Source organism: Diuraphis noxia, unplaced genomic scaffold (assembly GCF_037042655.1).
Source record: "Diuraphis noxia isolate RWA-SAM2 unplaced genomic scaffold, SU_Dnox_SAM2 contig0005, whole genome shotgun sequence".
In the NCBI taxonomy this organism is placed as follows: domain Eukaryota; kingdom Metazoa; phylum Arthropoda; class Insecta; order Hemiptera; family Aphididae; genus Diuraphis; species Diuraphis noxia.
Genome location: NW_028301715.1, coordinates 37652098 through 37676366, shown reverse-complemented (window position 1 = coordinate 37676366; position 24269 = coordinate 37652098). Strand labels below are relative to the sequence as shown.

Sequence of the window (24269 nt, the reverse complement as noted above, 5' to 3'; positions counted from 1 at the left end):
ATATGATATGATATATGTATAAAATATGTGAAATCAATGGTGATGGCAGATAAAAAAATACACACATCATTTTAAATCAATACATCCATTGCTCTGTTGAATTTTTGAAAAAAACATTACAAATCTTAATAATTTAAAATAATTCTAAATATAAATAAAGTCTAAATATAAAAAAATCTAAATTAAAAATTAAAAATTAAGATCTAACCAATACGGCCATACGATTAAATTCGTTTGCTACTTTACCAACTAGTTAATTAAATAAAACGTTCCGACCTATACGTTTTGATTTTAAAGATTAATATGTATAATAGATAATTACATCCACCAGCTGCTTCATTTAAAAACTAAACACTATTTAGTGTTATTGTTATTATAAGTTATAAGTAATCTCTATTAGTTGAATGGCAGTACTATTTAATAAAAATATGACTTGGTTAAGTACCTCAGTTTTTTTCTCGATGAAATACTTGCCTTGAAAATCTATATTACCTTATGAAAAGCTTGCTAGAGTGAGAACCCTTTATCCCTAGTAGGCTACGTATTCTTTACTCTAAATAAAATTTTCACTCTTACTATACACCTCAATAATCTAGCACTGCTGATAGCTTAAACGTACGACCAGTTTAATTATGGCCGTTTTAGTCTTATCTGCAAAAATGAAATAAGTAAGTCCAAACAAAATAAAAATCCCTTGATTTAAGTACCTCATCATATTAAATTACAGAATTTAATAAAATATAACATATTTAAAAAAAGGAAATTCATAACTACAGTCGAAATGTTTTTAATCCGGTTATTTTGCTTTTAAATTCAGTTTCTAGAAATGTAATAATGTATATATTGCTAAGCTTTTGAATGAAATATATAGTACCTACAGTAACGCACCTATATATACAGTTATTGTACAAGGACGCATTTTTTTTTTTTTATTATTTACAATAACCACGCTTGGTGAAATATATGACTCATATAAATAAATATTAGAACATTTTATATATTTAATAGTTGTGTACATAATATAATAATAATAAGTTAATAACCATGCAGATACACTGAACATTTATAATTTTAAATAGTTCGTTATATTCGAAATATGACATTAAACAGCACATAAATACGTGCCATTGTATTTGATTATTATTAATTTTGTGAATTGTTATCATAGCTAATGCTAAAACTCGTTTGAAAATTAACATTTAACACGTATAGACGTATAATATAGTAAACAATATGTTTCATAATTAATATATTATTTTCATCTATTTAATTTTACCTAATAATAAGTTTAATCATATACACTTATAATTTACATCCACCTAAATTTAAGTAGTGTAATTAATAGCATTATATATTTCATCTACGTGTATTATTAAGTACGATATTTTCAATTAAGTTACACTAAAATATATTATAATATCAACGTTCGTAATTTATTATAACAAATTTTTAATTTAAAAAAAATTAGTCAATCTTGAACCATTTAGTCACTATAACAACCTGTCGTTTGATGTTATGAGATTTTAACGTTAAAAAGTGTAAAATCAATTCTCAATTATTTTCTAACCAACTTTATAATATTAAAGTAACAAAACTGAAAATGTCTATACATTACATCATCGCCTACAAAATTTCCGTAATTCTCTTATAACACACTAATAATTATTAAACACCAAATTAATGTTTTATTAAATTTTTTTTAATAATAATAATATAAACTAATAAAAATTAGATTCGATTATTTTTGGTTATTAGATTTGAAACTTTATAGCTTATTAGTCGGCAGTAATGTTGTTCACAAGCCATAAAATAGTACCTATAAGGCTAAACATCGCGTCACGTGTAATGAAATGAAGTGAATAGTATGTTAAGTTAATACTACGTAGTACGGTTAGAATATTTAACGTTGTAGATAGTGATGTAAAAAAGCTAATAAAAAATAACATTTCGAATAATAAAATTTGCGACGAACCAAAAACGATAATATTATTATTTTATATGTATAATGTGAAATTCTGAACATTTGATTAAGTTTCGAACGCCAGTGTTAATAAGCATAGTATAATTTAATAATATTAAATGGATTTTAAAATGCACCATGCGGTACATTCAAACTAAATGTATTTTAATTGTCAAATATAATATGTTGTGTAGGTACTTAAACTTGCAGACGACAAAAAACGTTTAAACGTTATAATAAATTAATAACGATAAAAATAATACATCTATAATGTGCTGTAGCATCTATCCCATGTGTGAAACAGCGAAACAATAATAATATATTGTTTCAATTTAGAATTTATTTACGACCGATCAGATGATTACGTTTGCAGTTTTTTAAAGGTCCATGTTTTCCTAGCTGATGATATTTTATATTATTATAAACATTTTTTATGAATAATAAAAACTTTGTATATATAGTGATTCAATGATCTTTTTCAAAATGTACACATTATTACACATAAGATCTGATTTTAATAAAAATGAAACACCATTTACACGATTGGTTTTATGCAAAGTTTCCACTTCTATCTATTAAAACATAATTCTCACAGTGTTTCTAGTCTTCGAGTCTTATTTGATTGATATATTTTTGAATGTGTTGGAATAGGAACCTTAAATTTCCAGTGAATTTCTACATTCCATCAACCATTATCTTCATCTTATATACGACTATTATTAAAGACGTTATTAATGAAGCCTGAAAAACTTTATTATTTTATAATTGAGCAGACGTTTGTATCGATATAATAATTAAATAAGTAAATTCCTATAATAATATTTTCCCAGTTTTTATATAATTTACTAAATTTGACGCATTTCGTTTATCTCGTTGAGTTTTAACCCCTTTATCGTACTCCCTCAGGTCTGAACTCATACAATTTAGAGCAGTGTTTATTAACCTGTGTTCCGAGAAGATCACTTGAGGGTTCCGTGAAAGTGCTGTGCTTTGTTTCTATACAATTTCTATAATATAATCTAAATTCTAAATAAATAATTTAATTGTATTTTTATACAGTGTATTTAGTATTTTAATCACTAAAGTTTAGTGCATTGCTAATGTTGCACTTATCGCCATGTTTTGTGTACCCTTCTTTTTTAAAGATATTTTCAGAGGGGTTCCGCATGAAAAAAATATTATTGTCTGGTGTTCTGTGATATCAAAAAGATTAAGAAACACTGATTTAGAGTATATTACGATGGTGCCGTGTTTGAAAAGTTACAACTTCATCGCTAGCCGTTTTACATTGCTCGACGGTATGGTTTCATGTAATTTCACAATCATATTGCACAGTACTAAGTTCCACGAGTAAAATACCTTCAGGCTTTTTTTTTTTTTTGATACTTGATTCCATTTTTTTTATCATCATGAATTATTGTGGATAGTTGATTTTTTTAAACTTTTTTTTTCTCTTGTTCTATACATATATCTTTGTTTTTATGGCCATCAAAAGAATAATTTTACAGGATAGCGTATAATATTTATTATCATTTTCATATAAATATTTATGAATTCTAAACAAACATGTTTTATTATGTAAAACGTTTGTAAAAGATATATTTTTTGGATTTTTTTAGGGTATCTGCTCAGTAGATACTACCTAACCTATATAATATTAATAAAACAAAACAAAAAAATATCAATAATAATAATAGTCCTTTGCACAGGTGTTGACGACCACTGAAACGATGGCCGCTGTGAACTCGTCATCTGGTGATGCTCAACTACAACTGTTAAACCGAAAACGATATTCGGTCACCGACCTGATGGATAAACTTCTGGATGACATATACAGAGTGGGTGGTAGCAGCGTGGCTTCTGAATCGTCCACAGAACAAATGAATTGGAGCGATGGCGGTGGTAGGCCAATGATCGCCACTAACGAAAGATGGTCCAAAAGACTGACAAGAAAAAGTAAAACTAAAATATAATGCTGTTTATCACTTTTTAAGACTCATTTAAGTTCTGTCATTTGTGTTGAATTTACGTTTTATAGTCAACAATAAATAATTAAGTCTGTGTTAATTAATTTTCGGCATCTTCTTATTCGATTTCTTTATTGTTGTTCACAAAACTAATCAAAAGCGAATTTTGATGATTTTTTTTTTAAAAGGGTGTCCGATGGTTTTTGTATAAAATATTTTAATGGCCATCAAAAGAAAATCTATACAGACTATTCTATATAATAAATAAGCAGTATTCACTCAATTTTTAAGTGAAAAATAGAAAAAATGATATTATTAATCCATAACTTCAAAAAATATATATTATGACAAATATTCGAATAATTTAATTACTTTACTAACAAATAATATGTTATATACCTACTTTATTAAAAATATTAATCATTAATAATTTTATATCGTATTTATTCTTTCGTCGAATTTGTACAATAGGAATGCGATGATCCATCGTACATAATCAACTACGGACACTACGTCAAATAATAAATATATAATAAAACAAATATTACATTTGAGGCCAAGACTGATGATGTGTGATGTATCTGCGACATCTGTCGAAATAAAATTGATTAAGAGTCTGAAATAAAATAATGAACAAGATAAAAATGAAAGAACATAGTTGTTGTCAAAAACTCGTGATCATTAAGCACTGTTTCAAATGCATATGAGTAGATAATACCAATTCATAAATTATAATATAAATTTACAATATCAATTGTAATATTATTATTACAGGGTAAATGATTTATTTTTAAGTATATTATGTATACCTAGAAAATCATTGTTAGAGAAGTATTTAGTTGGCATCAATTTAAACACGAATTTTGACTTTTGAGTAAACAATAAGTGGATGTAATATAAAAAAATTTTCCCCGAATCCATTATTCATGATTGATTATATAATTCAAATTCAAAAATAATAAATGAAGGATCCATTTTCAACACATCGTGCACGATTATCATGTCTTTGGACCGATTACATTAATAAAATATGATATTAACATATTTTGTTGGTTCTTAAGTTCTTAACCATTTTCGAATGACTGAACACTTGACATTTTATAACATTTTCGCGGAAAACAGCATTATAATTTCATAATATTATGATATTAAACAATATATATTATATACGAGTAGCGCAGATCAAGTTTACATACATATTTGTCACCAAAAATCATTAAGTAGATCAAAAGCACATATAATGATTAATGTATGTAATTATTAGTGTCTTCACAACCCGTGGACAATCTTACTATACTTTCATCCAGCAGATTTTTATTGATATATGAATTTGGTTTAAATATTATTATGTACTGTGGCCACGTATTTCCGTGAAAAACGAGAGATACACGTATACTATATTACAATATTATTCCGTTGATGTGCGCACGAATAACATCACAATCGTGAATCAAACAAAAATAATATAGAAATTCATATCACCAAAGACCGTTCATATAATATACTTCATACCCACTTTTGTTCACTCAATTCATACTTATATACATATATCATAAGGCTGTTGAAAACTTTTGCCCTGCTCTCAAAAACTAAAATGACGTCACTGACTATCGAGCCCTAGTTATTACACTAACATCTATCCTCATATACTTTGAAAATATTCTAGTTACCCATATGTATAATGTACAACCAGTGGCATAATAACAATGAAATAGTGGTGTTTCGAGAGGTAGTAGGAACCGGATTCTCTGATTCTGACTTTCAACGCCAAGGAATTAAAAAAAAAATCAGAACATTTTATAATTTCTCTCCTGCGGACCTATTTTAGACTTTTATTTATATTTTTGGTGCTTACCTACCTATAGAATAAAATAAGACAATATTATTTTGATAGCTTAATGGGTACAGTGGTACACCCATTAATTTAATATAATGTACTTAACTATAATATGTTATTTTATCCACTTGATTATGACTCACCTATACAGCTATACTTAACATATTGAACCACGTACAAAATGCTAAGCAAATTCAAATATCTTAATAGCTAAACTCATCACTCTACCCCCCCCCTCCCCAAAAAAAAAAAAAAAAAAAAACTTATGCCACTGTATTAAATGCACAGAAGTACTACTATAGAAGTAATAATAGTAATAATAAACGTATGCCGTATAAAGTATGAAATATATGATATATAATATGTTCCACTCCCTATCCCCTTCTACCGAGTGCTCACTTCGTTTAATAGTAATATAATATTATAATATTGACATTTCGTCCACATTGTCGGAAAATGGGCACATAGTGAGGCAAGTCCGCAATATTAGTAAAAATAAACGTCCTCTCCCTCTCTTTTTTGTCGACATCGAACCCAATGTTAACAATAAACATATCTACAACATCACTTCATTACTAAACACGAAAGTAGTGATTGAAAAACCGAACAAAACGACACACGGTCCGCCGCAATGTTTCAATTGTCAAGACTATGGTCACACGCAAAATTACTGCCATCATCCATCGCGTTGCGTTAAATGCGGCGAGGCTTCATGAATCAGAAAGCTGCACCAAGGATCACTCCAGCCCAGCTAAATGCGTCCACTGTTCCGAAAATCATACGGCCAGCTTCAAGGGGTGCCCGTTCTATCAAACCATTCTAAATCGCTATAAATTAAAGTCTTCAAACTCCAAAAAAAATATCACATTTACAAAAAACATATCCTCCGAGTCCCTTCCCATTGACCCCTCTCAATCCATCCCATCATATTCGGATGCTACTTCGGGTTCAAAAACGAACATTAATCCACAAAACTCTAATTTAAAATTAGCTATGTAAAAATTCCTATCCGATTTAACCTCCATAATTAATTCTTTTCTTTCCGCTATAATAACAACCAATTAATTATGATTATGATATTTACATTTAATATTATTTCTGTCACTATATACACTAATATTCCGTTCTGTTTACTCTTATCTGACATAATTATCTTATTTTTTTTTTTTTTTTATTGAACTAAAAAAACATCAACAACAAAGGCTATTAGTTTTTTGTTAAGATACAATGTTAAGGATATTACAATGTTTATATGATGCTAACTACATATGGTCACTATTTAATGTTACAATTTTTTTTTTATCAATATGTTTAAATTTTGTTGTATAAATCCGATCCTTTGAGAAAGGCTATCATGTTCGATGTGGTCTCGTTGCTCGGTCCCAGAGCTCCAATTATCTTATTTATCATTATATCATATGCTCATTATTATTAATTACCAATTATTACTTATTGTATCACTGTATCTATTAATATTGTAATTGTTGAACTATAATAGTTATACTGAAAGTTCTTCATAAAAAAAAATATTATAATATATTTTATAGTCGTACTCACCAACTATAGGCAGACGTAAAAATATATTTTCTACACCATGTTGTCGTATTTTGCTCATCATTTTTCGCTCGTGCGCAAATAAACATCCGCTCGAGAATAATGCTTCACATTAAAACTTTAAAACATTGTGTGACTTTGCAATTTATATGGTCGTCAGTGGCAGTCATCTATACACGTGTTACGTTTAAAATATATAAAGAAAATAAGATTAGGAATTAAGATATATATATATTATATGAGTATACTTATTACTTTAAATTTTTCACATGAGAGAAAATGTTATGCGAAAACGCTAACGAGATTAAATTATTCTTTTCTAAATTTGGCGGCAGTAAATGAAACGCGGAAAATCGATTACAGATTCAACTAACAAACTAACCGTCAATTTTTGAAGTTCTAACCACGTTCGGTAGAACTTAATATAGGAATATTATTAATAATTTATGCACAAAAACTGTTAACTAACATTTTTGGTCACATCTCTATAATGAAAATATGTTTTATAATATTATAACTCATCCATCGTTAATTTTTTAAAGGATCTAAATTTATGATTAATTCACAAAATGGTTATTAAATGTTCGTTTTATTCATTTAAAATGTTAAGTTATCAACTATGCTAGACATTTAGGATAGGTTTATTAATTGTCTATATACTTTTTCAACAATTTGATTATTGTGATACGAAAACGATTCATGTTTACAAATAGTTTTGGCTTGATGGATTATCAATTGCAATACTCGACAGCCAATATGAAAATAGGATAAAATTTATCAAAAAGCACTTTGTGACACAACGCATTTAATATTGTAAAGTATAAAATAAAGATTGCAGTGTTGCAAACTTTGTTAGATAACTCGATCTAATATCGACATATTAAGGTACACACTTTGTATAGGCACAAATAGAGAGTGGGGGAATAAAGATACTTCCCAACCCCCTACTAACCGTTTTATATCCCTCCAAAAACCTAAAGATTTTACACCACATTGGAATGTATAAAAACATTTTCATTACCACATCATTATCATCAGTTCATCAAAAATTAGAAATCGATTGTTATTTCGTTTTGGGTACACTAAGCTTGTAAAATTAAAATATATATATACGATATATATATGAAAATGTGTATGCTATAATATGCTATATGTGTAGAAATATTTTACATTCATTGCAAAACCGTAGATAACGCACGATCGACAAAAACGAGATTATTATACATAGACGTAGGTACTGCGAACATCCTTTACGAAATTTGATAAGCTCCCACGAAACATATTAAGTCGCACAAACTGTTTCCACTCACGTGTTTTAGCCTATAAATAGCATTAATAGCATAAATAGCATATAAATATAAATATAAATATATATATAGAGAGAAAGAGAGATCGTGACAAATGCGTTCGGATGTGTACCTGCAGCTATACTCGTAGATATAAACTGTAATTGTATTTATGCAAACGCGATTGATACAGAAAACAACCCAAACATGTCTGCTCGAGTATAAATAAAACAAATCACGAGCCGTTCGTTGAAGACAAAGTTTTTGCAATTGACAGGGATTTACTTGTTTGTGCTTCCATTTGACCGAGTCCACGATGTACGAATATAGAGCAATGCAGCTATCACTTTCATTCATATTTTTGGAATAAAATTTGTACGACTAAACCACAATATAAACAAATGTGCTCGTCTAAAATGTATATGATTCAGGTAAAAAAAGAATATGATGCAGCGATTCAATTCGAAGTACTTACTATACATATGATGACGTTTAAATTGGTCTTTTGTACGGAGATGGTGAGCTTAGAACGTTTTTTTTTTTTTTTTGTACAACTAGAGTTCTAATCAATTTGATATTTTCAATCATTTGATACAATAAGAAATAAACCATTAACCATTTTTGGAACACAGTCTATAATATTATAATATTATCCATCCAATCGCCAATACAGCCATCATTTACTCATAAATATACCGTATAACAAACAAACTTGATAATATTTTTTTTTTTTTTAATTACGATACCTGATTCTTACATGTATGAAAACTTCACCCACAATGACTAGTGATCAAACATAGCACAATAGTACGAGAATTGTACACACTGATTTATTAAACGTATTATATTATGTAGAAGGGTCTTAAAGTTACTTTACGTGTCATATAATAATATTAATAGTAATGAAATAAGGTAGTATGCCATTTACTATTATAGTGACTGAGCAGACTTTATTTTATGAATGAACTCGTCTGTCTGGTAAAGTTGTACGAAGTTGAATTAGTTTAAGGTTTACACTGGTCAATGGCTATGGTGATAAACTGATAATCCATATCTTAGGTAAATGCGTAGTATACACGCGGAACACGTGTTTGATGGTGGGGAAATGACGATCGATCCATTCTGTATAATATACAGAATGGATCGATCGTCATATATATTATATATTATTTTGCGTGGTATTAAACTATATGAAAATTATGGTTTATCTGCTTATCATATTGAAGAAATTTAAATAAATCAAACGTTTTATAAAGTATAGGTAAACATTATAAACATTTGCAGTTTCTATGTCTCAAGTATTTTGAAAATATCTTTTTTAATTTTAATTGTGTTTTGGAAAGTGGATGGGAAGAAATACAGCTCTCTTTTAATTTACTAAATGTAGATCTGTAGGTGCTTGCTTTAGTGCTGTATTCAGGGTGTTCCAACAATGCTCACTTCAACTTTTTTCATCTTGAAACTATTATTATGTATATCTTTAGTGCACAAAATTGAATAATTCAAATAATATCCGTTCGAAATTCGATCTCGATATGAAAAAAAATATTCATTAAAAATATCCGCTAAATAATTTACAGTATTGAAAAGCGGAATTCTTGAAAAAAAAAAAATATTTAATAAAAAAAAGTGCATGATTTTTCCTGTATTTAGACTTTAGAGTGCTGTAGACGAAGAGTTATGTGATTTTTACATTTGTTCATTAATTATTTATATTTATATTATTAAAGTAATAATTATTATTATTAGGTGTGGAAGAGCTGTGTACCACTGTTGACTTGCTCAGAGACCAGTTGAATGTATGCTGTGAAGTGCTTGTAAAGGCTCTGAAGAGGAGGGACATTCTGATTGCGCGTCGGGACGCCAAGTGCAACATGATCACGGCTCTATTGCACGCGTTCTCTATGAAACGAAGTAAGTAGCGACCCGACAGCGGATTAATAATACAATTTATCTATGTCACTACACAATAGCACTACTAATGCTGTCTAGGCTGGATTAATGTTTTTGTATAATAATATGCAAATTGGCGATGCTAATTTTCGGTAAGACGAAACAAACAAAAAATGTCTCCTAATGTTTTGTCACCACTTTTCAAAAAAAATCTGTTTCCTATGACCCGAATACCGCCTAAATAAAATTACTGTTCCTCAATAGATCTGATACGCCTGTGTGCATAAATATTATAATATACTTCATTAAAATAATCATATAGGAGACGTTTCATGTGATTTTATTCTATACCTTCTAAATATTATATTATATTATAGTCATAAATTTGCAATATATCAGAAGAGAGACGCGCCTTTCGGTTCGTTTACGTCGCCTACGATCCCTAGAAACTGACGCGAGAATTGCTAAAATCTCTTAGACGGACATTTCGGTATGTTATTATCATCTGCAAGTTTCGTCGGACAAAAGCCAAACGTTTGTCACTGTCGTAAACACACACGCTCATACAACGCAATACAATATACGAAGTGTATATATATGTAAATATAAAATATATTTCGTCAAACCTCTTAACCCCATCCCACGTGTTATCGTCGTCGTACCGTGACGGAGACATCCGAATCGCTGACAGAGACACGTCTGTGGTCGTATACAATACAAATAATGCAAACGGTCGGTTGAGCTTTTTTTAGGCGACTGTTGGACTAGGTTTCCGATCGATTCACCGGCAAACGGCGACACAGAGACAATATTTTCATTTCACTTTAGGTCTTTGGCGTACTGCTTGTTTGGTCAACTGCAAATAAAATTTCAATTTCCGAAATGGTTATATAATGTAAGTCGGACACACATGAAATATCTTGTGTGCGTTTGCTATATATAAGTCTCATTCAGTATAATAATCTTATATTTGCTGAAAATGATAGTTACATGTTGAATCATGAGAATAATACGCTCGATTTTGTACTTATTCCTAAATATAAGCACTGTGGCGCTGGATCGGTAAACTGTTTCTTTTTTTCAAATCAAACACAATCGTAATAAAATAAATTAAAAGTAAGAGTACCTATATAAACATCGAGACAAAAAAAAAGTTACATTGAAAATTATTTTTTATAACTGTTCTCCTAACTACATTTATTATGTATTTTTTTTTCTTATCCTACTGGGATTAGGAATGCATGTTCATTACTCAACTCTGATGACAATTTAATTTGTTAAAAATTATTAGTAATCACCCGTCCAAAACACTATCATTAAATAATATCCACTGCCAATAATATACAATAAATAATAAATGTACTCTGTACTAAAAAACGTCATTGATATATATATATATTTTTTTTTTTTTTGGTGATAATAATATTATGTATTATTCTTTTAATAAATATTAAATAGTTATCAAAAGTGTTCTTCTATGGTTAGGTTATATAGAGTTTGATAAAATAATAATAACATAAAGTTTGTTTCTTTTTTCACAAAAAAATCTTTCCTTTTAAATTTCATTATGTCGGTATGCCATTTAATTTTCACTCAAGTCATAGATATACATATACCATAAACACGTACTACTTATAGTATCCTCAGGGTGTGTGCATATTGTGCACAACGCGTACCTACCTAACGAATTTTATCTCAATTCCATTTCGCACCTTCACCATGTATTTCACAAAATCACATCATTTCCTTTCAAACAAAAATCATTTTGTCGAAAATACTTTTATAATGATTTTTTTATTAACTCTTTGAAGCTTTACATTAAGCATTCCTTATTATGCTAATTCAAAATAACCTGACAGTCTATAACTTTGGAAAAAAAGCGATTTTCAAGTTTGACTGTATTCCACAAAATATCATTATTTAAAATTTATATTCTTAAAACATCTTATTAAACATTTAGTTCATAAGCATATTGTTCAAATATAATATTATGCATATTCAATTCAATGATTGCATAATTTATTCAATTAAATAATTAGAATAGTCTACCTTAGAATTAACACTATATGGTTTTTATGAATATTAAATTAATTTTCTTACTTAAATTTTAATATTCTTTACTATGTATAAGTCTGATATTTTTAATGATGAAATTAGTTTTTTGTGAATATTTATATTGTTTAAAAATAGTTCATAACAGATTAGTAAAATTTAACTTAATCCAACCACAACTTTTTCTTTGGCCTATATAATATACTCTATGTGATAACATTGAAATTCAGAAATAATATAATTATTAAAATTCTATCACATTTACACATCAAGTTAAAAATAAAAATAATAATCGGACGTAAAAAATGATCATAATAACATCTCTACGCGTATGTGGACTTAAATTATACTCCATGATGCATTGTTGGATGCATAATAACTCAGCGGTAGGTACGTATTGTAATACTAAATAATATTTTAATATATTTATCACCGGTTATCTGGTAACATATTATAATATTAAGCAAACAATTCATTTATCGCCATTGATATCAATGCAATAATGTACATGCCTACAACAATATGGAGACAAAATATCCAACAGATAAAATAAAGATAAAAAAAAAAACCATCAAACGTAATATATGAAAAACAGTTATAAGCAAAGATTAGCCAGTCTATAATATTGAATAGTATATTTACAATGATTATAATGATATCATTGCAATTAAAGTAATTTATTTTACAATTAGGTATTAGTTATAGGTAAAATAATGTTTTGTTGAAGGAATTGAATAAGAAAATGTTATTGTGTGTATCTATACAATTTTAATAATATACTTTAAAGGTTTAAAAAACCCACAAATACTATTTTTAATTTTAACTAAATTATTAAAATCGTTTATTGTTAGTTTAAATATATAATTTCGTCCAAAAATCTTTACTTAAAATGTCTACAAAAAAAGAAGAGAATTTCTTAAGTGTTTTTTCGATAAAGTGTGAACGATTTATGAATATCCTTATTTTTCAATGCTTAACTTTAAAAATTGAACATTTTATAATTTTGCAGCTTGAAGTCAGTTCAAATTTTACAAAAATATTTAAAAAATATTACGGATAATGTTTTTTCAAACAATTTGATCATATGATCATAGTATGTTGCAATATATTCATTAAAATAACAAACTACCTACTGCATTTAAAATAAAATATATATCTATATATTTTTTTGCAATCAAAATATACTCAAAACAAAGAAATTTACATTTTTTCTATAGAAAATAAAGTAATTTGTAAAAATATTAAAGAAACCTTTTGAAAAAGATTATTTTTATTCTTTTAAATGTATATATTTTGTCCTTTACATTGTTTATTTTATCCCTGGATATTTAGTAATAGCTTGAACTGCATTAAAAGTTTTTTTACCTCCACACCCTGAATCGACAATTTAGATAGGTACGCAAAACATGTCTAGCTATTAACGCACCTTAAAATAAGGCCTAAACATATTTTGGTATAGTATAAGTATACAAATCTTCTTTATGGTACTTTTATAGTTATATGGCCATCGTCATACTATTTAGTTCAACTTAAAGATATTCAGATATCTAATAGCAGATAAACAACATATTTAGTTTACCCGTGAATCACAATTCAATCTTTAACGAATCCGTCTTCAATGATACTCGAGGGCACACCCTGAAAGTAACCACTTTTATTGGCGAGGACCATTTGATGATTTATCAAAATTAAACACGACTTTACCGAAATGAATGGCACGTCCAAACGTCTTATTGATCGGCATCAAACTAATACACGGTAGCGTAGTTCTGTAATTGGCTATATTATACGAAGATCAATTTCTCACCCGAATTTCTTTCAAAATCCACTTCTTTAAAAATTATTATATATTTATTAGTATTATTATCGAGAACAGTTGTAAACTTTTTGCACAATAATCATTTATATCTACCTAAATAAACCATCATACTTATTTAAATGATAATTTCATAAATACGATTTCTTTCAGTACCTTCCAAGTACATAAAGGTACCGCTGTAATATAGAATTACCTAGAGTCAAAATAATTGTCAATCATTATATTTATTATTACATAATATTGCTTACACGTGACCGCTATTTAATCTATATTTTTGAAGATATTTATATTATTATTTTATGAAATCAATGGACAACGTGTAGATTACATAATACTAATTTATTACGCGTAGGTATCTATATAAAAATAATAAACTTATACAGGTATAATAGAAGTTATTTTTTATTTGCCACTTTTAACTTTATACATTTCAAATTCTTTGGTGAGTTTTCTATATCGTAGTTAACATTTATAATAACGTATAATAAAAAAAGTTCTTATGTTTTAAACGAAATCACACAATATTAAAACATGATTGGAATAAGAGAAATATATTATAAAATGTTTCCAAACATCATATTGAATATTACAGCTTTGTAGTTAACATTTATTCTATGTAATGCCTTTACTGTTTACTTTAAATTTACTGAATAAAGCTGAAAAAGTTTCTAATAATATATAAACCGTTTAATAAATTCAAGGCATAATAATTGCTGAATTTTTTACATTATATCAATGTTCATAATTATACGTCATTCACCTATATTCAATAGAAAATCTGATCATAATATTAAATACTATTATTTTAATAATGAATACTTTTCTTTAGTTTTAAAAATTTATAAATTCTTAACGGTTTACATCGACTGAATTAAATATCATCTGTGCCTTTATATTTACGATTTTAAACAGTTCATCCAGAAAACATTACAATCTTTCGATTTCTTCGAAACTGAAAAAGTGAGATAAATAAATGAAAAAAGTTTTGATCAAATTAAAGAAAAAAAAATTTCCAATGCCCCGTGATAATTATATCAAATTTTGAGAATAGATACTGTATTAATTTACTAAAGATAGGTTTTGGACCTTCGGTTAACTATCTTGTACAAAATGTTGCCCTTTATATCTTTTGCAATGGATAATAAATCAAATTAACACAATTTTCAAGTTTGAACACCCTACGGACGATTCTGTAATAGTTAATAGTTAATCCTGACCATTATCAGCATTTTGATTCCTTAGTAATTTGTCGGAAATCTGTGTCAGATAATAGTTCGATTTTTTTTTTCGGTGTTACGCTTTTAATTTTGCCTTTTGTTAATAGCTATCAAATATATATTAATGAACAAAGATAAATGACTTTCATTTAATTAAAACTAACACATTTTAGTATCTGTTCCCATACAATGCAAATTAAATAAAACATATATTGGAATATATTTGATACTATATACAATATACATGTATATAATATGTTGAATTTTATTGTAGATGTTTGTCAGTATTTTTATTTGCAAAATTATTTTTAACTCAAATTTGAACAATTTTTTTATTGGTATAATCTAGTACAAGTGCTATTCATGCTAATTCATCGTTTTAGATAAACTTTGAATTGTGATTCATTAAGCCTGTAATGTATCTGTATATGTATTTGTATCTAATATGTATATTTATATCTACTAAGATATACTTGCTATAGGAACCACCATGGTGATATTGATTTTGTTTGGTCTACATTTGCTAAATGTAATTGTATTTCATCTTATGTAATACGCAAAATTGCTTCGTCACTTCACTTAAAATTAAAAATCAACAAACATTTAAAAAAATAAATGAAATGCGTGAAGGATGAAGAATTTTTTATGATGAAAAGAATTAATTTTTAATTTTTACTTTTTACTTTTTTAAAACAAAACACTCAAGCTTAACGTTTATTTTGAAATAATTTTTAGTTGTTTTATTTTATCAAAATTAATTAATTGAATAGTTGTTCATATCAAAATTATTATTTCAAACAAAATATAACAAAAATAATTAAAGAATTTTGTGTATGTAAATATAATGCTTTTATATTCTACTAACAATTATAACAGAACGTATTTTAACTAAATTATCTTGAACGTTATATGTTTATAGTACGACATAATATATATTCTATAGTAGAAGGTCACAGAGTTTCGTTATTTGTATTGGTTTAAATTGAACTCACGGTAACAAACAAATAAAAAATTAAAGTCATTAATCCCAATCGACCGTGCAACATTAAGTTACATGGTTGATATCCGTCGACGAGATCACCTAATTCGTATACGTGACGTGATGAGTAAAATCAAAATGGCATAAATTCTTGCAAATCGTTTATTATAATAATCATATTTATATACAAAATAATAATAATAATATTTTTTTTTTTTTAATTATTTTTTATTATTTTTCCACAATGACTGAAACACGCATTTTCACGGAATCAATAGACAAATATAGCAATGTTTTAGAAAAATATTCAAATATAACGTTTCGACTATACTTAACATAATAATATACTCACCATAGGTACCTCGCAAAAGAGCGATAGAAGTGACACTGGTTGGGTGTGGCGGGGTGGATGTAGCCGAGGTCTACCTATTCGAGCATTAATTGGCTATTAATTACAAAATAAACTCTATATGATTATACTTTATGCATTACGATCATCGTAACAGCGTGGTTACAAGTGACTCGAAATATTCAAACTACGTTTATAATTAATATTATTTATGGCTTATCAACGTTTGAAAAAAAGCAAGTAAGCGGCTAGTGGACATTTTCATATATACGATCATAATATCATTGATTATAACCTATTATTAAGTTGATACTGGATACGTATTAGTTTTATATAAAACTCATTTCTTGCTTATTATTATTAGTAAGACTGATCATTGCGCACGGGCCGTGTTATGTGATATGACGAATTTAGATTTAAAAATTGGATTTACTTATAGACGTATAAAATACGTATATAATATATACCATAATAATATGAGCTCGTTTATAAGATTTAATATATAGGGCTTCTGTCTGCACATACCTATCTACGTCCTTTCACTGGAAAATAAAATAACGACTTTTCGATACCAACTGATATTACATATATTTTATAATAATATGATGTACTGTTAAGATATAATTTTGTCCACAAAAAAAAATGAACACTTCAATTTTACAAATCTAGTTGTCGTTTAATACCACATAGTCGTAAAGTCAATTCGACTATATATACTATATAGTAACTTTCAAAACATAATATATAGCACTCGTCTACCAAATTATCTGTATAAAATAAACGATTTATAATATTGCAAAAGTTTTTATCAGAAATCTATGTGTGTTTATTTTTACTGCTTTAAAAGGTAATAACATCAAAGAGATCTTATTCATCCTAATCTAATAATATGACAAATATTTTATTTCGTATAAGGTAGAAATAATTGGACTCCTTTAAAAAATTACTTTATATTTTTATATGAATCTACCTACTAAGTTCATTAAAGTAAGTTATTTTTAAGAATAACTGTAACTTTACTGTACCAACCAAATGAGGGTACATTCATTTTATTTTATACGACAAAAGAAAATTGATTTCTTCTAAAAATTTGTGAATAATAGACTTTTAATGGAAAAAATGTATGTATAATGTTATAGTGTGTGTATTGTTTACCTTTGTTTTAATAAAGCTACGTCCTAACATGCCCAACCTAAAATGTTGATACGAACTCTCACCTTTTATACAAATAAGTTCATTGATATGGCACTTATAAATGTATAATATATATGATGGTTATAACTTAGTGTTTAGAAGTTTAACTGGTGTTTACTTTTGACTCCATTATTTTAAAAACGTTCTTCTCCAAATAATGCGAAGATTTACAGTTCCAAATAACTTACATTCAGCAAGACCGTATACCAATGACGTCACATAGCTATTGGCTCAAGAGTTACAGACTTACTGTATTATAGTCTATGGAAGCCCGTTTTTGTAGTCAAATCAAATACTAAGTACTAGGAATTTTGATACTGTCAAACTGTCAAGACATCAGTTTATATACCAACCAGCAACAAATCACTATAAATATTTCAACAATTTTATTTCGTATTAAAAAATAGTATTAAGCCAGTACTAATCTTAATGTCTAATAAATAATAATGAATCATAATTAATAAATAAACACTTACCTATCTATAGGCTGTAGCCCAGTAGCACAACAATGGAGATTACGATTTACGAATTACACGCACTGATACACCGAGTGCAATCTTACTTCTGTCTTTGAAAAATATATTAAAACAATTAATATCATACCTATACTGGTATTTTATTTTTCCTTAAATATTACATAATGATGAAAATTCATGGTAGCTACTCGCCTACCCGTGTTATGTACAACTACTTCGATACCATTACCGTTGCGTCGAATTAAATTTAAAATTAATATTATATTAATAATGTATCAGATGTTTTATAGAGTGAATAATGTGCAGTTTTCTTGGTTTTATAATAATTTAAAATCATTTTAATAATTGAATGGTTTACATTTTACATATTTTGTACATGATTTTCCGGATATATTTGAGATGGTTTTACCTTTTACCGAACTCATCCTACGCGCAATACGTGATCGCAATACCGTTTGCGTAAATTTGAAGTATGCGCACATTTTAGATAAAAAAAATATTTGACCTAAAGGTCTATTAAATTATAACGAAACCGTACGTTTTGCGTCTGAAGCCAAAAACTTGCATGATGATCTGGCTTTAACATAACATCTTATGACACTTACAACACACATATATTATATATAGTTCAAATAGTTCAAATAGTTGTATAAGACGCTGCACTCAATGACCTGGGCGCTTCGTGTCCTTATCCTCCGTCTTAATATCAATTAGGCGGAATGTCGTCGGTTAAGACCTTTCATCTGGAAAGACCATAAATCGTCATCGTCGTGCGGAATTTTGGCCCCGAAACAATAACGCTCCCTCCAAAATCCGCACTGATAACCCGTCCAACATTGCGGGACCATCGCCAGCTAGGATCTAGAATAATATACTACCTATTCACTACACGCAGACACATTCGACTATAACGCACGTCTCGTCAACCCTTTTTATTATTATTTACGATTCGTTATAAATTCGTAACGCGAAACCGTCAACAACCTATTAACCTGGCCGATTACGCACGTCTTTATACATGTCATGATTTGTGTGCAATATACAACACCCGAATTCCAACGACGGGTGAAATGATGTACGTTTTTCGTCATAATATAATAATGATATTTTATTACCGTGTTATATATATATTATATTGTGTATAATGTATAAAGTCCGTATGTACACAATTAACCTAAACATGTATAATAATAATAATACATTTAAGGGACGCGGGCGAGGTGGGGAGGGGAAGCGGAAAATCCTACCCTATCGCCACCCCGGGAAGGGTTGACGGACGGAGCGGAGCGCCGACCGCACGTGTGCTCGAGGGGTGAACCACCCCCGCCATGGCCACCACTACACCGGTGTGAGGAGAAGGGGGGGAGGTTGGCCACCGATCGATAAAAACGTAACGCGCATGTTTTAACGCACAACAGGAGGAAACGCGTACCATATCAGTGCCGTATAATGTAACGTATAGTAAATTGCATTCTTCATTCAGACCGTCCGGTGTTTGAACCGTCGTCGCCGTCATCCCGTCCGGGCGATAGCAAGTCGAGACCAACGAAATATTCCTTATCAAAAAACATTTGGAAGACGGGCGATGTGATGAATGGTTTGCTCAATACGTTGAAGAACATTGCCAGTCTCAGTGAGTACACCTCTATAATGCCGACTATCATGCTATATACATATACTGCACATGCGACTTGTGCATAGTGCATATAATATTTTAGTGCAAACGGTTCACAGTTATTTCGTTATTATAATATAGTATGACATGTAACACAAAATATTATCACAAATACAAAAGAAAAATTAAAAACCCAACCAAAAAAAAATAAAGCTTGTGGTTAAATGAAATTATTATGACTTTTAATATTATTTCATAGCATCTTCCTATACCAACGATATTTTATTATTTGAACAATGATTTAATGCACCTATATATACCGCGTTGTTCGTATATAAATAACAATGTAGTACTTATGATATTTTGTGTTATAGTAATACTATGTACCTATGCATAAACTCACACGTGCAAATAATTTTATAATTTGGTGCACTTATTAAAGTCATAGCAAGTTACCACGTATTGTTGCAAACGATTAAAAATATAATTTTTGGTAATATTATATGTAACCAACAAGTTACCTGTGACTAATGACTATATTATTAAAACAATCGTTTACGAAAAATCTTTTTTTTTCACGCATTCAAATTTAGCATTATAATACACAAAATATATAGCTATATAGGGCAGTTATACCTGTACAGCCGTTATTAAGTACGGTTTTCATTTCTGTTGACACCTAGCTACCCGCGATCCAGCACTACCATCACGATAAATAAATATTTTCAATGATAACAAAAATGACAGCACATCATATAATAATATTTTATATTTATTTATATTATGACAATAGTCATTGCAGATACCTGCAGAACAATATTTTGTTATCGTAATAATGTAATATTACGTTTCGACTCCTGCACGTTCTTTATATAATCTAATTAGGTTTGGTCAATATTTTCTTCTCGTTAGCAATACATATTAAGTGTTCAGAAAGCACGACGGGTACCTACCTATAATATTTGCAGAGTTCGATTCGATCGACGGGATGGTGAAAAACCATATTATCATTAGTGTGGTGGTGTATTTTTCGTTTGGCATAAAAAAAATTTTGAAATTGAAATTTTTGTTTTTCGTTCAAATGATGAGTTGAGAAATATAGTGCAAAAAAAAATGTCACCTAAACCATTTGCAGAAGGTAAACCGACGTGACTTGAATCCGACGTAACCCATCCTGTTACGCGTGAAACGTTTTCAAAGAGATATGACTATGATGAAATGATGAATACTATTATTTTTTGAAATAATAAAAATAAAATACTCAATTCAAAGTGGACGTTTTATACAACGATCGATACAAAATACATAACAATGTTGTTACGATGTGTGGGTATGAGGGATAATATACGTACGACGTACCTATCTATATAGAGTTATATTATGGTTAATATTATTCACAATTTTAATATTATTTCTGTGCATTTTTTTTAAGAACAAACAAAAACTGAAGTTTTTTTTTTATTTTAAGTCAAACATAATATATTATAATACGTATATATTTTATGGATATATAGAGTGTTTATATATAAATGTGTTTTACCTCGTATATAAACGTCCGACCATTATATAAATATATATATACACTGACCGAACATTAAAAATGACATCGCTATTTATTCAAATGTTTAATGGGAATGGGAGTTGTAGTAGTTAAGCTATTAAAATGTTTATATTAATTGGCTGCATAAAAATTGACCATCGCGTTGATTACTGAGAATCGGGGAAAAAAAGTCGAAAACTCTGTTTAAATTATGATCGCAAATGCGGACACACGTGGCGGCAGTACATAGACACTCTGTGTAATTTATATTTTCAACTTATTTATCAAAGAAAGTTTTCTTATATAATATATACGCGCTACTGCGATATTGTATACATGCGCTCGTAAAAGTGTGATGGATAACGACTATATTTTGTTGTTAAAAATTGCTGCTTCCCTAACAACTTATGCAATATATATGCTATATACATTTATATACACGCCCATATAATTTACTACTCGTGTATAATAATAATATAATAACGTACGGTACTCCAGTCGAAAGACAAAGTCGCTCCGTATAATGATGTGACCGTTTTAATATATAATAATAACACAATTCTAGCCCGACAATCATTATTCACGAGACGTCGTATATCATCCTAATAAATTAAGTACTCACGAGTTGTAATACGCGTTTCCAAAAAAAAAATTGACTGATCGCCGCACGATGATCACAACAGTGGCGATGTGTACTATTTACACGTCATTTCTGTTGAATTATGATAATCTCATCATTATTTTGTATGTATGTTATCATTATTGTTAATATTATTTTTCTCATATCGTCTATCATTTATATTTTTGGTCTCATTTTCTGTTTTTCCTTTTGTTCAGTTATACTTAAGATTTTTCAATTATATAACTTTTTATGGATCTCTGAATAAAATGTTTTTCTTATTATTACAATCAAATTTCTAGTTTTGAATCAATATAGTTACATGGTATTATACGTATAATATCATTATGCACACATATGATATATAAATTCGTCAGTTGATTCTCACGATAATATAATAAATTCAAGTACCTAATGCTTTTTTTCGCTAGTTGCAAGTCAGTTGCATTTAGTGTTATATTGGACATACGTAAAAATATTATAACTGGTTACGCGCCGTTAATAACTTCTAACAAAATATGGTCAGCTCCCATTTCGCCGAATTTATTTTTTAAGCAACTCTTTTAAGTAAACTTAAGATTAAAAATTACATTCTAATTAGTTATATTTATGTAATATGTAATCTGAAATTATTACACGAGCTCCACAGTTTTCAATACACTTCCAATATTTTTTATTTTTTTATCAATTCTAAAATAATAGTTATTGAAAATAAAGCATTCCCCTTTTCGCTGTGTAGAAATATATTCAATATTCGACATTATTATTTAAAAATTGTGAACTGTAAATGTGCAAATACGTACAGGTGATAATCATACGACACTGACTGTGTTGACTTTACAGTTATCGCTGCGACGACACACTATTCATTCTATTTTATTTATATAATTATTGGGGATTTATCAATTGATAACTTCAAAATTGAGATAGTATTTCACTTAGATCATTTCAAACGATAAATATTTCTCTGTGTCTATTTATCACTTTTCAAATCACAAATTCATAACCATGTTTTAAGACAAAAATAATTTTATGCGGCGGCGAAATGGGATACGACCCAAAATATGAACGTTTGTATGGTCATAGACTTATTTGATCGGTGGCTCCGGAGCATAATACAGGTACCAATCGCTGAATAATTATACAAAAGTATTAAGGGTGCCGAAGAACCGAAAATGTTGTAGGGAAAACAGTCCGCAAATGCGCTAATTTAAATTGAAACGATTACTGTATAAATTTAATAACGGGAAACCGAAAACAAACAATAACTAATTATTGTATTTGACCAACATTGTTATGATAAGTGTACTTATCACGATGATGGAGTTCGTTGTACTAGTTCTAGAATGTACATAACCAACCTTAGCTCCCCTGCGATTTACCCCTATGCTCTAGATATCCGCAAGAATCGATCTGTTATTGTTAGCGGTTTTTCCAGCAAGAATAAAATGAATAATATATTGTAATATTGAATTTCAAATTCAAAATATATCATGTACAAAAATATAATATATCAACGCATGACGTACTTTTCTGAGGATTGACCCAACGCTTTTATTCTGAATCGTATGGACGTTGCTTCACTTGGCAGGACATCTATCAATCGACGTAGCTTCTAAACTACATAATAATAATATATTAAACGAATGTGTATTTGATATTATTAAATCTTTTTTTTTCAAAACATTTAACATCCTCGGTATATCATTGCTTTATTTCGTTCCAGAAAATCACTTGGTTAAGTACTAACCGACATAAAATAAATATATAAAAACCACGAGATGATATTTTATTTTACTTTTCTTATTGATGTGAGAGTTTAAAAAAAAATGTAAAATTGACAGAAAAGCTATATAAATCAAGACTATACATCAAAATACAACTCGTTTCAATGGGAGAAAACCAACGTCAA

The 24269-nt window shown here is 28.5% G+C and overlaps 1 protein-coding gene across 2 annotated transcripts in view; it reads left to right on the top strand.

Annotated features, from left to right (window-relative positions):
- LOC107173726 (TBC1 domain family member 30) overlaps nt 1-24269 on the top strand; it is a 42184-nt gene that overhangs the window by 9370 nt on the left and 8545 nt on the right. Inside the window, exons 2-4 of one of the 2 annotated variants that reach the window (XM_015524379.2) lie at nt 3670-3916; nt 10354-10518; nt 20067-20216. In XM_015524379.2, coding sequence (XP_015379865.2) covers nt 3670-3916; nt 10354-10518; nt 20067-20216 — 562 coding nt within the window. The remainder of the gene's footprint in view (nt 1-3669; nt 3917-10353; nt 10519-20066; nt 20217-24269) is intronic. The other variant, XM_015524380.2, reaches the window with a different exon arrangement.